This window comes from Passer montanus, unplaced genomic scaffold (genome assembly GCF_014805655.1).
Source record: "Passer montanus isolate IOZ18808 unplaced genomic scaffold, ASM1480565v1 scaffold9, whole genome shotgun sequence".
NCBI classification, from domain to species: domain Eukaryota; kingdom Metazoa; phylum Chordata; class Aves; order Passeriformes; family Passeridae; genus Passer; species Passer montanus.
The window spans coordinates 4,832,007-4,846,188 of record NW_024374367.1 but is presented as its reverse complement, the minus strand read 5'-3'; the positions used below and the strand labels follow the sequence as shown (position 1 = coordinate 4,846,188).

The window sequence follows — 14,182 nt, the reverse complement described above, 5'->3', positions numbered from 1 at the left end:
CATTCATGTGACTGAAGTAACTGTTCATAGCTTCAGAAATCCTGATGAGAAGTAGATGCTTAGAGAAGAGTTCAAAACAGAAATAGCCAGTCATGGTGTTTTCCAAAATATTGCCCCAACAGTCAAGAAGTTGTGTCTGAGGATGTTTCTTAGGAGATAGTTCCACTGTGTAAAACACAAAAGTTGTATATAATATGAAGAATTAGCTTCTTTTTCTTTGCTCTGAATCTGCCACCATCTGATTTAATCTGATGCACCATTTTTTTTCCCCTGTAGTTGATCGCAGTAAAAAATAATTCCATATTTGCTTCCTCTGTCAATTTGTCTTGTAGGTCTTTATCACATCTGCTCTAATCTCTCTCATTTCTGTATGTCCTATCTGCTTAACCATTATCTGCATGAAAGCTGTTCTGTGCCTCTTGTCAGCACTTTCACTTTCGGTCAACCTTGTCTTGCCCTACTGTGATGCAGATGAGGAGGCACAGAACATCCAAATGTTTCAATGTCACATTTTGTTCTAGAATCGTTGCACATCTAGAAGTACTGATAACTGTTCTAGTGATTTTGCAGGAATTTCAGGGTTGGGAAGCTAGTGGGGTTTTTGTTTTAAGTACCATAAAATAGAGATGTGCCTGACAGGCACAGGAGTGCATCTCTGGTTGTACTGCAGCTGCTCCTCAAAAGGCCTAGGAGGGTAAGTGTGAGAGCTTATTGTATGTTTGGGTATTGGTGAAGTCAAAGGAAAGAGTCCAAATGAGGACTAGATTTGCCATTTGACTAATCCTATTCCAAAGTCATCATTATCTGATTAACAGCCTTTAGAAAAATAGATGCTTGTAAAGCCACATCCATCACATGATCTCCTTTTAAAATCAGTTATTTTTAAGGTCTGTGAAGTTATTCTTGTTTGGGCTGCTTCCGTGTGGCTGAAAATATTCTTCCCTCCTCAATTTCCTTTTCCTTGTTTCCCGTATTAATGTCTCTGTCCGACTGATCCTGTGTTGCAAACAGGGCCCCTAATGCTTCCCCTGTCTTTTCAGGAAATTTTCACTACCTTTGTTTTATGGTGGTCCTCAAACAGCATTTGCCTGGCTGCACAGACACTGAAATGCCCTGTGAGATTCCTTAGGCAGAGGTGTTTTTCCACTTTCTCAGCTCGGTACAATGAGAGATCCCAGCAGGGGAGCAATTTGGCTGAACAAGAGGAACAAAAGTGGAACTTTGAAAACACCAGAAACGAACTACAGCTTGCCAGACAGGAAAAAAACAGTAATACGGCTAGGGGAAAAAAAAAAAAAAAAAAAGTGTGCTGGGGAAGGAGTAAAAGCAATGCTGTGTGTTGTGGCACCGTGACATCCTCAGGGCCGTGATGCAGGCTCCGCTCAGATCAGCGGGCGCACAGCGCTCTGAATGTCGGTGCCGCTGCCGTGTGTAGTCTGCCAGTCTGGATTGGGGTCTGTGCCAGTGGCGAGCGCTGTCAGTCCTGCCCTCCTGCCGGAGCGGCCATCCTGCGGGCAGCTCTCGGTCACTGTGCCCCTGTACCCGCAAGCTCTCAGCGCTGCGGCGGCGAGCAGGGGAACGCGAGGCACGGCGGGGCCCAAGGAACGAGCTGGTTCCGCCCGCAGCCACAGCGGGCGGGCCCCGCGCGTGTGGGGCCCGGGCCCCGCCCNGGCACGGCCGGCGCCTCCCGCCCGCCGCTCCCCCCGGGCCGGCGCCGAGCCCCGGGAGCGCCGCTCCGGCAGCCAGCATGGTGGCCAAGGATTATCCCTTCTACCTGTCCAACAAGAGGGCGAATTTCGCCTTGGAAGCGCAGACGGTGACCAGCCCAGCTAAAGAGACCGAGGTACTGCTGACACGGTTGCAACTTTATTTTTCTTTATTGTGTGACCTGCATTGTTCTGGGGGAAAGTAACGTGGTTTGAGAACAGGCTGCAGTGTATGGATACCCGTTTTGTTCAGGCATCCTTTACTGCCTTCTCTAGGTATGCACCTTTCTTTTGGAATAAAGCCAGAAACAGAATCTAGATTTTTTTTTTTTTGGTCATCTGTCACTTTAGGAAAATTAATCTTTAAAATAGCTGATTGAGACATACCTGTTTTACATAAGTAGCTTAAAGAGATTTAGTTGTATTTTATTCCAGGACTAAGCATTACTTACACGTTGTTAAACTTATGTAGGAGCTGGAAGGGAATCAATAAAATGGTGTCTTAAAGCATGAACTTTAAGACAGCATTTACATTAACTGTCTTTTCCTCATCACAATAAACAAAAAATTAATCTGATGTGCAGTTAACTGAAAATCCTGCCCTATCAGCAGATTGACTTCTCTGTTTCTTAAAAGGCATGGAAGCCTTTCAAGTAACATTAAAAATCTTGTTCGCTAACTCAAATTCAGCAATGTTGGTGAAAAACTTAAATATTTTATACTTTAAGTTAATGTTGGTTTTTGTTTAGGAAAAAAACAGTGACATTAAAGGTTGTGACTGCTCTGGAGGAAGGCAAAACATTTATATGAAAGTTTTATTACTTAAATATATAGTTTCTTTATTAATCTGTTTGCTGAGTAACTTGAAGATGGCTTATTAAGTTGGGTTCATTTAATGCATCTCTATCAAAGATTAATTACCTCCCCACTTGAATAGATCTAAAGCAAAAGTAACATAAGCCCAGTGACCTTATTTAATCATGATGCTGAAGCGAAGAACTGAGATGATGCTGCACTGTTGCTTTCCAGTGTACTTTTGCATACAGAGACTTAATCATTGAGGTTAAGGGAAGTGGGATTCTTTTCAGCTATGTGTTTTTGAAAAATTAACACCCTAAGTGTGTATATCCATCTATGGAAAACACAAGCTGTTAGGTACCAAATGTTCTTCTCAAGGGTACTCATTATATTAACGATAGTATTAAAGAATCATTATTTTAACCTTTACTGCATGAAGGGATTTTTGGTGAATTAATAGAACTGTCAGATCTGAAGAATTGGAGTGTTGCTCTATTACAGTTAGGAAGCTCGATTGTAATCAAATTCCAAAGAAAAAGACTCAGTGAAAGCTGAGAGCATGAGGAAGTATTGAGTAACAGATGTGATCAATCAAAATTACAACGTGAAAACAGCTTGTGTTTTATACGAACAAGAAAATGCATCCTTCTGCTTTCGAGCTGTTTTCTGGGAGTAGGATGGGATTCCAGCGTTCTGAAAAGAAACTTTCAAATGTCCTAAGAGGGTAAGACCACCCACCACTCCAAAATACTAATTTATAAAGCAGAAATAAAAGCTACTCTTTGGGAAAAGCATTATGAGGACTGATGTATGCAGCCTGTTTCTTTGAAATCTGTACGGGGGAAAAATCCTTAAGCTGTAACATTAAGCTGTTCTTTCAGTTTTTAGTATTTGCAAGGGGAATTAAAGCTGCTGGGCGCCTTCTACCACAGCTGGGTGTTACTGCAGCAGAGCGCTCCCGTGTCTGGGCTGGGCGTTTCTGCCTTCGCAAACGCCAGTTTCCTTCTAATTATTGCCATGTGAAGTTGTTTTGTTTTTTTTAGTAACTCAAATTGTGCATGAATGTTGGTATATTTGGATTAGAACAGATTTTCTGCTCTGTAGGTGTTTTGAGGAACAGGTCAGGGGCAGAAAAGAGAACTCAGGATTTCTGCTTCCGGCTCTTTCTTTCAGCTGTGCCAGCTCTCTTGGCGTAAACTCTGTGGAAAGTTGCACAGTCACAAAACAATGACAAATGAAATTTCCAAAATATATGTAAACACTAAAATCTGCATTCTGATAAAAAACTGTTGTTCTAGTCCAAGTCATCATAGTTCTTTTAAAGTGCAATTTAAGGGCAGCAAAAGACTGCAGTACCTGAGTTAATATGGCAAACACTGCAAGGTCTTTACTTGAACCATTACCTGCCCCACATAAAGTCCTGTAGTACAATTCTAGGTGTGAGCAGTACAGAGGCGTTGGGTTCTTCCCAACTTTTTTTACAATTCAAAAATAGAAACAATTAGTAACATTTGAAACTTGCTTACTCTAGTTATAACAAGCCCACACCTTTCCCGATGAGAAACACTATTTCCCATTTTTCACCTTCTAAAGCCAACACCCAGCCTGGGTGGGCAGCAGGTGAGAAGGAGCATTCACAGCCACAGACTGAGGTTTAAAGGTTTGAATGTGAAGTCATGGCAAGGGACTCCCGAACTCCTCAGAGTAAGGATGTCCTGTTCTGCCATACAGGATCCAACAATACCTGGATTTAGGCTCTGAAAACTACAACAGGCGCATAGAATTCCTCTGTGTGTTCAGTATATTGTATGTCTGCTTACAGCCCCTGCAGTGCAGAACTGAGACCTCGGAGCCAGGGCTGTTTGCAGCCTGGTTTTTGTTGTCTCCTGCCATCCTCCCAGCACCGGTGCAGGAGCTCTGGGCTGCCTGGTGCTTGGGATAGTGTTTATCTGGGGAGGGTATTTATTTGGGATGGGGAATATGAAGGGGAGCCTGCAGGTCTCTAGGCCATGGCACATCATTAACAGGGAACCAGGCGTGGAGCCAGAGGGAGAGGGGCCAAAAGATTAGGAGATAAACTCTAAGTCATGAATTTTCTTTGATCTTCCTAAATGTATGTATTTCATGTTAATGAAATATTAGTAAGTTGCAGTTTTGACATATTTCAGGTAAGTTCATGTGCAGTGTAGCTGTCAAATCTCTGTATTTGGAATTGCTGATCTGTTCTGCTTAATGGCAGTGTGAAACAAACAGCTTGTCTTTATTTTTCCATCCACTGTATGATATCTGCTGGTTAATTGGCAGTCCAGGTTAATATCTAGTCAGTCCCAGAATGGAAAATGTCTTTCTTAGGTTGCCTGTACAAGCAGCTTGTAATGAGAGGAAATGCAGAATTTAATCAACTCTACATTAGCTGTCTGGGTTTTTCAGGGTTTCTGTTGCTTGTGTTAATTCACCTCAATGTGAGGTTTTTCTGTTAATTTGCCTTCATTTCCTAACTCCTAACAGATGTATTGATTTCTGGATATTGGAGATAAATGATCAGTCCAGATTGCTGGATGCAGCTTGTGCTCTGCTGCTGACACTTGAGTGGCTCTGCCCTGCCTGTGGCAAATGAAATCTGGGGCTCTAAGGGTGGTGAGCAGCGAGGGCAGCCTGTGTGCAGCCAGGAGCCAATCTTTGATTAACACCTGGTGGGATAGAATCATGAAAACTTCACTGTTGTCTTTTCAATATTTCACCACTTCCCTAAATGGCTCTTCATTGTACCCCAGTTATCATTTCAGGTTCTCATCTTTGTAATGCTGTGATTAAAACAAAATGTCTCTGGATTTTCCTTTGTTTGCTTGCTGGTTTTGAGGAGACTTGACAGAGGAGGAACAACAAACCTCGTCCTGCTACCATCAGGGAGTGCAGGTGGTGCATGGGACCTTATGGATTTCAGGGAAAGTTGTATCACCAATGCACACAATTTTATGATCACGTTGCCTTTGTGTCAGTTCACTGAAATTGCTTATTAAATTCTCCTTGAGATGCTGGCAGTTTTGGTAGAGGGATGCCTCTCCCAGATTTTAGTATGGACTCATGTGGATGATTTAGTTACCTTTGTACAACACTGAACTATATTTAGAACTACTTTAGAGTCACCTACTTTGTTTTTCTTGACCGTACACCTCAGCTCTAGAAGAAGCACTGTTCTATGATTTTCCAATAAGAATCTTTCTAAGATACTATGAAGCAAAGGCAAATTCTCTGCTGTTTCAGTATAAAACTCTAGTCTTTTTAGTGCCAAAATCAATTGAGAATGTTGTTCTGGTTTTAGACTTGCTTTGTTCTGAAGGTACATAAAGCTTGAGATGCTTGGTTTAATTTATTTTTAGATTTAAGTGTTTGCTGTGTTAAGGATTGTTGTAACGTAGGTTGTTTTTTCTATTTTAACCTTTTTTTTTTTGCTTTTTATCCTGCTGAAGGTTAAATACAGATAACATCCTGTGGAACAGATCTTGAATGTGGTATTTTTTTTTATTAAACTCCAAGTTTCAGGGGCATTTATTAGAGCTGTTTAATCCGAGGCCAATTTAACTAGTAGCAGACTAACAAAAATAATATTGTTGGGCTTCCTGCCATGACAAATGTTGACTTACCCTTATAAAGTTGACTAAAAACTAATAACCTTTAAAGTATGGAAACCTTTAAGGCATATGGAAATAGAGCCAGTTACTTGAAATCTGAAACAGAGTGGTTCTGTTTGAGTTTACTGGCACTGCTTGTGAATTAGGTATGAAACAAAGGTTACTGTACTGTTTCAATTTATAGTGTCTTCTATTTATTACACTCTTAACACTCTTGAGACTAATTTAAGTTAAAAGTTTTTTCCCTAATGAATGCTCCCATAGCACAGAATGAATGCTTTGGATGTCTGCTTGTCCAGATTCACATCAAAAATGGAAAAAAGTTAACCAGCATGACTTTTATAAAATGTTAAGCAAAGTAGCTACCTTAAATCCAGAATTACTGCTGTAAATGTCTCAGAACTTGATGAACTCCAGTAAGCTGAGATTCTAACAGGCATTGGCAATTTCAGCCACTTTGTGTGTGGGTTCAGTTGGCCTTTGAAGGTTAAAGGTAGCAGGATAAATTCTACTATTCTAAAATGCTAAGTTTCTGTACAGTTTTCACACTGGTACTTATTTCAGCACTTATTTTCTGTGCTGGGTAAAAACCTCTGTAATTTCCTTTTGTTGAGTTTGGTTTTAAATACAATCAGAAAAATCAACACAATATCCTGGTCACAGTAGTGCAGCAGACACAAGAATAATGGCCCCTCGGGGGAACATTTTCCCTTGTTTGTGGGATTCAGCACCAGTGCTCCGACATGGAGACCGTGTTTGAAGCTGCTGATAAGAGATGGGAGTCAGGTGGAAAAACAATCATAGCAGCAGTGAACATAATTGGCTCTTCACTGGCAGGAAATCAGTGGCTTAGCCCTTGAGGGGCACAGAGTGGAAGAATTTTGAAGTGAGGTACTGGAGCAAGTGAAGACCTTTTATATGGCACCTAGACTGCTATTCAGCGTGTGTTATCCAGGTCATTGCTTCTGATGTTCTTAGGGCAATATAGAGGGCATCTGGCCTCATTCTTTTTGTTTCCTTTCTTTCTGTTTGTTAGGAAATGAAAAGCAGTCTTTTGCTAGACTAATTTATCCACCAAAGGTTGATAATTAAGCTGTTGTGGTCTTGAACAATAAGGTATCGAAAATTGATACAGTTAAATGGCTTTAACTCACTGCTCTAGCTCACTGCTTTGAACTTTGGGAATATTCTATTCTTTACATATACTAGTAAAAGAGTTGGTGGTTTTTTTGTGGCTTTTTTTTTGTTTGTTTGTTTGTTTTTTTTTAATTTTGCTGATGAAGGGCACCGAAGTATTACCATCTTCCCCTAAATAGCCTTCTAGAAACTTTCATATCTGTGTAGTGTGTTCTTGGATACAATATAACCAATTATTAGGTGCCAGTTTCACTAATGAAGAAGCAGAAATAGCATGAACTTAGCCACTCTGTTCTGCAAGGCAAAAAGACTTAAATTTTACTGAAAAGGGAGCTGGCAGCTGTTAGTCCTCTCAGTGTGGCTTCCCAGTGGTGCTCTGGTTGGAGCCGAGTGCTGCATTTTCCTGCTGTCCCACAGCAGAAGAGAAATCAGAAAGACAGAGCTTTCCTTGCTTACTCAGTACTCTGAACCATTGGGTTAGAGTTTAATATATAGAAGATACTGGAGACACAATTGTACCCATGCATAAAGAGTAACTTAGAATGAAGAAGCAATTTGTCCTTCATGCCTAATTAGAGGCATGGCACCATTGAAACTTGTTGTTTGATAGCTTCCCATCTTAAATTGGTGATAATCACTGATTATGCTATGGTGACTAGTCTTTCTTCCTACTAATTCTTCAGAAAAGTATATTAGAAAAATGTACAAAGAAGGACATAGTAGGTGTTTGAAATGCTCATTTTCAGGTTTTCAGAGCTGTCTATGTTTTGGACACAGATTTGCTCCTTTCACCAGTTTCAAGTTCTTCCTAAGGCTGCATTCATGGTATTTGCAGCCTGAATTTTCTTTGTCCCTGCATTCAAATGTTCCTGAAGTCATCTTGAGTTCAAATATACAGCTCCCTCCAAAAGCCATCTGCTCATTGTTCTAGCCTAGTCAGGTATTAATTTGACTTCACTTGACTGTTCAGCCTTTGAAGTTCCTGCACTCATGTTTCCCTCAGCTTTACTTAGCCTTATATCAAATTTAAAGCCCTGTCAGATTAATGTTACTTATTCACATATACCAGCTCCACATTTTGGAAACTCTGCCAAACTGTAGTCTGGTATTTTTTTTTTTTGTAACTTACTTCCCGTATTGCTTTGGCAAGCCTTCATAACTCTGAAAATACAGTCTAACATGCAATAATTTCACAATTCTGAAATACGTTTTTAAAAAAAAATACCAATCATAATGGCTTTAAAAGGTCAGGCAGCACGTTGTAACTCCTGAATTTTTTGTTGTAACTTGGCCTGCTTCCCAGTCTGGACAGGTGATGGTGGTTGCAAGGGATCCAGCCCCTAAATCCTCTCTCTTGATCCCCTCTAAGGTCCCGGAGCTGTGAGTGGGGAGGCAGGAGGAGGAGCAGTGATGACTTTGGCAGCTCTGGGGACAGCCTGGATCTGGTGTTCATTTCCCCAGTGCAGTGTGTCCTCACAGAGCCTCCTTGTGCTGGGCAGACACCCATCAAGATTCAGACCCCAAAGGGTTTTATGGTTGTGGGGCTTCTGGTTAACTGCAAAATTGGGAGAGTCTTCATTGGCAAATTAGTGAAATAATGAACATGTTTGACTAATGTGCAAGTGCAGATTCTGGTCTGTATCTCTGGGTAAAGCAGAACAGTTCATGCAGTCCCCTCTTTCCATTTGTGTTGCTGGCTGTGATGAACAGAGTCCTTGGTGCGAAAAACACCCACCTGTTCAGAACTTGCCCTTGACTGTGGAATTTCCCCTCTCCAGATTGTCGGTCTCAGTAGTTTGTTCAGCTTCTCTGCAGTGCTGGTCTGGAGAGGTGGCACAGCTTGAGAATGAGGGTGCTGATGAGAGGGGAGGCAGAAGGGATGGAGACAGTACAGCAGAAATCCTGTGATCAGATGTGCAGCAGTTTCAGTATTAATGTCTGGCAGTTTCAGAATTGTTCTGGTACTGCTATATTTTCAATGCACAGTCAAAGCCTTATTTTTACCAACTTCATTTTGCTACAGTAGAAAGGGTGACACAGGGCTGATGGCTTTTGTTGTGAGACAAAATTATTCTCTGGATAAAGTGACACCTGGAACAATAAGATGATGAGTTTTCACTTCCAGCTCAGTATCTTAACCTAAGACACAGTTTCTAATGAAGGGGAAAATCATGCTGTAAGTATTCAGAAAGGCTTGCCCTCATACTTAAGAATTTAGGATTAACAAGATTTTTCTTTCAGAACTCATTGGTAAAGGTGTAAAGTCTCAGGCTTCTGAAGTTGTCTGTAGTAATGTTATTTGATAGACTCCTGTAATAATGCTGATTTCTTTCCCTAAAATTGAATTCTGTATTTGGACTGGATATTTGACTGTTCTGAATTCTGGTCAGAATTTTCCATGTGAAATCAGAACACCCTAGATTGCAGCAGGAATTCCAGGTGGTGTGCTGGCACAGAAGGGCAGGACTGCAGTTATCTGACCTGGCTTTGCCTGCTGGGGGAACGGCTGGCCTCTAGTGGCTCACAGCAAGAGGTTCCACAAGATCTTAATGGTGTTTGGTGGTGGCTGAAAGTCTGCTTGGAGCTTGTCTTTAAAATCGGTTTCTGTTTTCAGTGAGGTTTTGCAACATGAACATTAGTAAAAATTATAATGTCTTGGCACTTTTCTCCTTGAAATGGGTAGGGGCAATGGCTACCAGAAGGGATAGAGCATAAAGAAGGAGTAATAATTTCTATTAATCCTAATGCTCCTCTCCCTGTCTCCTGGGAAGTGCATACAGTGTTCATTGCCAGGCTGGGTGCTGGTGCTGCTGAGGCAGAGCTGCTGGCACAGGCTGTGCTGCTGGCACTGCCCGGGGCTCCGTGCCCCTGCACTGCAGCACCTTCCTGACCAGCTGGCCCTGCCAGGGCTCTGCTGCGGCCACCAGCACTCAGACAGTCACAGTCACCTCATGCTTGTGCCACCAGTTAGAGGAGAACTGCACTGGAATCTCAAAGATTTCCCTCTGTTTTGGGGAGGGTTTGGCATGCTGCTGCTGGAGGGAAGAATGTGAGTGTGTAAATATGCGAGTGCTGCAATGACGTCAAAAATGCTCCTTCTGAAACCTGCCTCGAAGACATGGTTGCTGAAAAGGAAGGGTTATGAATAACAGTGCAGTGATGAAGATAAGGATTTAACTCGCTTTAGACTGCTACAGTTCTTTAATGCCAGGTGTCATGTGTGATGGAATACATTATTTTTGCTAGAGGGTTAAACACTTTGTCATTCATCTCAGCTGGCTTTTATGGATTTCCAGGTCTGCCTGCTGAGAAGTAAATTAAATATGTAGCTGCTTCTCACCTTTCCTCTGTTGCTGCACTAATGGAAGAGAATTTTTCTTGCCAGTAATACAGATGGTGGTCATTGCTGCTGAGATTTATTATTTGGTATCAAGAAGGATGACAGATCTGCATTATTTCCAGAAGGATTTATATTTCTGAAGAAAAGGATAATAGGCATGCTTCATTTTCTTAAAGCTATGTCCAGACAATTGGAGGCATAGCAAACCTACACAAACTTTATAAGCATGGCTGAAAAAGAAAGATGAACTGCATTAAGATGTCCTTGAAATATGTTGTTGGATGGGGTTTTTAACTTCACTTGGAAGGTTTGGCTCTTTTTCTGTTGCCTTTTGCATGTGCTGTTCGAGATCCATTAAATGTCAGATGGAGGTTAGGAAGCCAAGGGTAACTGTTCTATTTTTATGTATTTATAATCACTTTTTTCTGTGTTAAAATTTCTGGTTTTTTTTTTTTTTTTTTAAAATATATATCTGCAGGACAATTGGCATACTGTTTTGGTTACACATTACTTTGGGTGCTGTTGTGCTGTTAAAATACATATGAGAAGGACAACGTTGAATTGAGTGCTTTATGGTAGATTTTGTTAATATTCCTTTATATTTAATGCAAAAAAATAGGTGTAAGTAAGCATGTTGTTAATGTGCTTTTCTGTATATGAGTATTTTCATAAGAACCTGCATTCAGAGACAATAAGAGTTAAAGATTTCTGTCTAAATTATATATTCTGAAAGAAAATACATTTAACTGAATAGAGTCACATGCTGACAGTGCCAGAAGCAAAGGCACACAGAGAATTGTTTATATTTGAAAGCATTCCTTTCAGTGAGATTATCATAATGTGCATTAGCTGCAGAGCACTGCTGAAAATTTTTCTGCTAAGAATGAGTAAAAATAATCAAATTATTTTCTCTTTCTTTGCCTCCCTTCCCCTGTTCCTGGTCATGACAGCTTCTCCATCATTACATTTTCAGCAGTTTCCAGGACCTGTATGTCCCAGCCAAGAGCAATCTGTCACTGTCAGCGTTTGAAACTGCTTTTGTTTATTTTACTGTCATTAGATAGACCAGGTTTGCAAACACTCTTGCTACAAATGCTTTCTTAGGAAAATCAGCAGAACTGTTAGCAATCTTCACCTGATTATGCCCACCCTCTGCTGACTTTTTTTCCTTTCCCTCCTCCTCCCTGTGCTGCAGGAGCCCAGTAACAAACGGGTCAAGCCTCTTTCCAGAGTCACGTCCCTGGCCAGCCTCATCCCCCCAGTGCGAGCCACTCCGCTGAAGCGCTTCAGCCAGACCCTGCAGGTAAGGGCAGCACTCCTGCTGCTGCTGCTGCATCAGCTGCAGCTCCTTCCTGCAGCAGGGATGCTCACGGACACCCACCACTGCACTGTGCCAAACAGGCTTAGGCACCTTGTCAGCACAAGGTCGCTCAGCTTAAAACTCTCAACTCTCACCTCAAAAAAAGCACTTCTCTGTTTAATGTTTTTCACTTACCAGGAAGAAAACTGTTGCATCTGTAGCATATAAAAATAGTTCACTAAAGGATTACAGTTGCTTTTAAAATTTGATGAAGAGAATATTCCATAATGCTTTTTCTTAATGTTGGTTGGTTTCTTTGAAAGTGTTATTTTTGGTATAGTTGGTCAGGCAGGACTCCTAAATTTCCTCTTGTGGCGTGAATTTTGACCATAGCTAAACAAAAGAGTTAGTGAGCAATCGGAAATTTCCACTCATTTTCTGAAGGTGACGATGAAAATTAATAAAGGGCTGACAAATTTTAAATGCAGTTTCTATGTTAGAGATTAAGAATGTAATATTGTACATACTTGGAGACTAATGAAATTTTAGTTTATAAAGCATTTGTGCCTTCAGACCTAGACCTAGAGATGGCAAGGTATTGGGGTGCTCAATCCTAATTGCAGTGACAGCTGGGAGCTGCAGCACTGCTCTGGGTCTGGCCCAGAAAGCCACTGTTTCCTCTTTAGAAGAGTTTATGTAAGAAGGCATGTCCAAGATTTAAAGATAATTATTTAACAAGCTTAATTTCTTCGAGAGGAATTGTAAAAGGAACTTGAATGTGTTAGACATATTCCTTAATCAAAATTACCTAAATTAGAACTTTACTGAAGTTACCTATTAAGAAGGAAAGAAATAAAACTTCAGAGTCTATTGAGAAATAAAAAGTCATGGGAAAGAACTCCATTTTTCTGTAGTTGTAATTACCTAGAAAATTGATATTACAGGGTTTTCTGACATTGTTTTTCCTGTCTTTGGTTCCTGTGATGTTGAAAGTGCAGATTTCTGCACAGGCTTGGAGGATCAGCCCAATGTCTGCACCCCTGCCAGGCTCGGTGCAGGTGAGGTCTGCGTGACTCGAGCAGAGCTCCCTGAATCCCCTGGGCTCTGTGAGTCTCCTGCAGATCTGCCAGTCTGCCTCCAGGGGAAACTGGCCCAGCTCTGGAAGGGCCACTTCAGTTCCAGTCATGAGGAGTGTGGAAAAGGATTTAATTTTTGGTCAAACTGCTGCTGAGCAGGGTGCTTCCCTTTCCACAGCCTTAGGCAGCTGTTGGCCTCATTTAGGTACCTGTGCTATTGTTCTGCAGTGAAAGCCTCTGGGACTGCACAATGCAGTGCCCAGGACAATATTGTATTTAATAAAGTTGTTTCAAACTAACCAAAACATCTCTCCTTTCATGTATGCAGTAGCAGTTTCCCAAAATGATAACTATATTAATGTGGATAATTTTTGACAAAAATAGGAGGGAAAAGAACAGCTTTGTTGCAAGTCCTACTGTTGCAAGCATTTCTCTTTTGCTCTGTTCATACTGCCCATAAGAATATACTTTAATTAGCAGATGAAACAGTGATGTTATTTATACCATCCCCTCTAACTATGTGCTTGAAGGAGCTGGAATGAGAAATCAGCTTCTATGTTCTCCAGATCCTGCTGGTGATGTCCCAGCTGTAAATTGATGTCTTATCTGATTTTCTTAATAACTATAGAGCAGGGACAAAAAAGACTGACCTTGTGCTCAGGTGTCCCACTTGGAATTACTTAGAAACATTCTGGGAAGTACATATAGCTATTTCACTTGATTATGTTTTGAGATAGCTGTCACTGTGTCTTGAGAACAGTATAGGTTTCTTTTCATCATGTGATCTCCTGTAAAAAAGAAAAAAAAAAGTTGGTTTTTCTTACTGAGTGAACTTTTATGTATCTTCATGGTTATTTAAATCAAACCCCATGTTTCTTCTTGCATTGCTGCTAGATGTTCTGTGTCTGTAAAATGAAGAAAACTACTGTCATCACCACAACATGCAGAACAAACAACTTCTTCCCCTGGAAGAAAACAAAACAAAGTCAACAGAACATCCATCTAAAAAGACCACTCCAACAGCATCAGTAAAATGAGTTAGAAAATTCTGAGATTCCTTTATGGCATTTCAAACAAACCTTCTTAGATATTCTTCTAAATGGAAAATACATGTAAGAGTAAAAAAAAACCAAACCAACTTACTGTGTATAATTTTCCTTACCTCTGTACATGTGACTTCCACTTAACATTAA

The 14,182-nt window shown here is 40.9% G+C and overlaps 1 protein-coding gene across 6 annotated transcripts in view; it reads left to right on the top strand.

The window, feature by feature from the left end:
• The window catches only part of ARHGEF3 (Rho guanine nucleotide exchange factor 3), a 111,599-nt gene that overhangs the window by 85,635 nt on the left and 11,782 nt on the right, over window positions 1–14,182 (top strand). For 5 of the 6 annotated variants that reach the window (XM_039734375.1, XM_039734374.1, XM_039734377.1 and 2 more), the window contains one exon: window positions 11,809–11,916. In XM_039734375.1, coding sequence (XP_039590309.1) covers window positions 11,809–11,916 — 108 coding nt within the window. Of the gene's footprint in view, window positions 1–1,662; window positions 1,844–11,808; window positions 11,917–14,182 lie in introns of those variants that run through there. The other variant, XM_039734378.1, reaches the window with a different exon arrangement.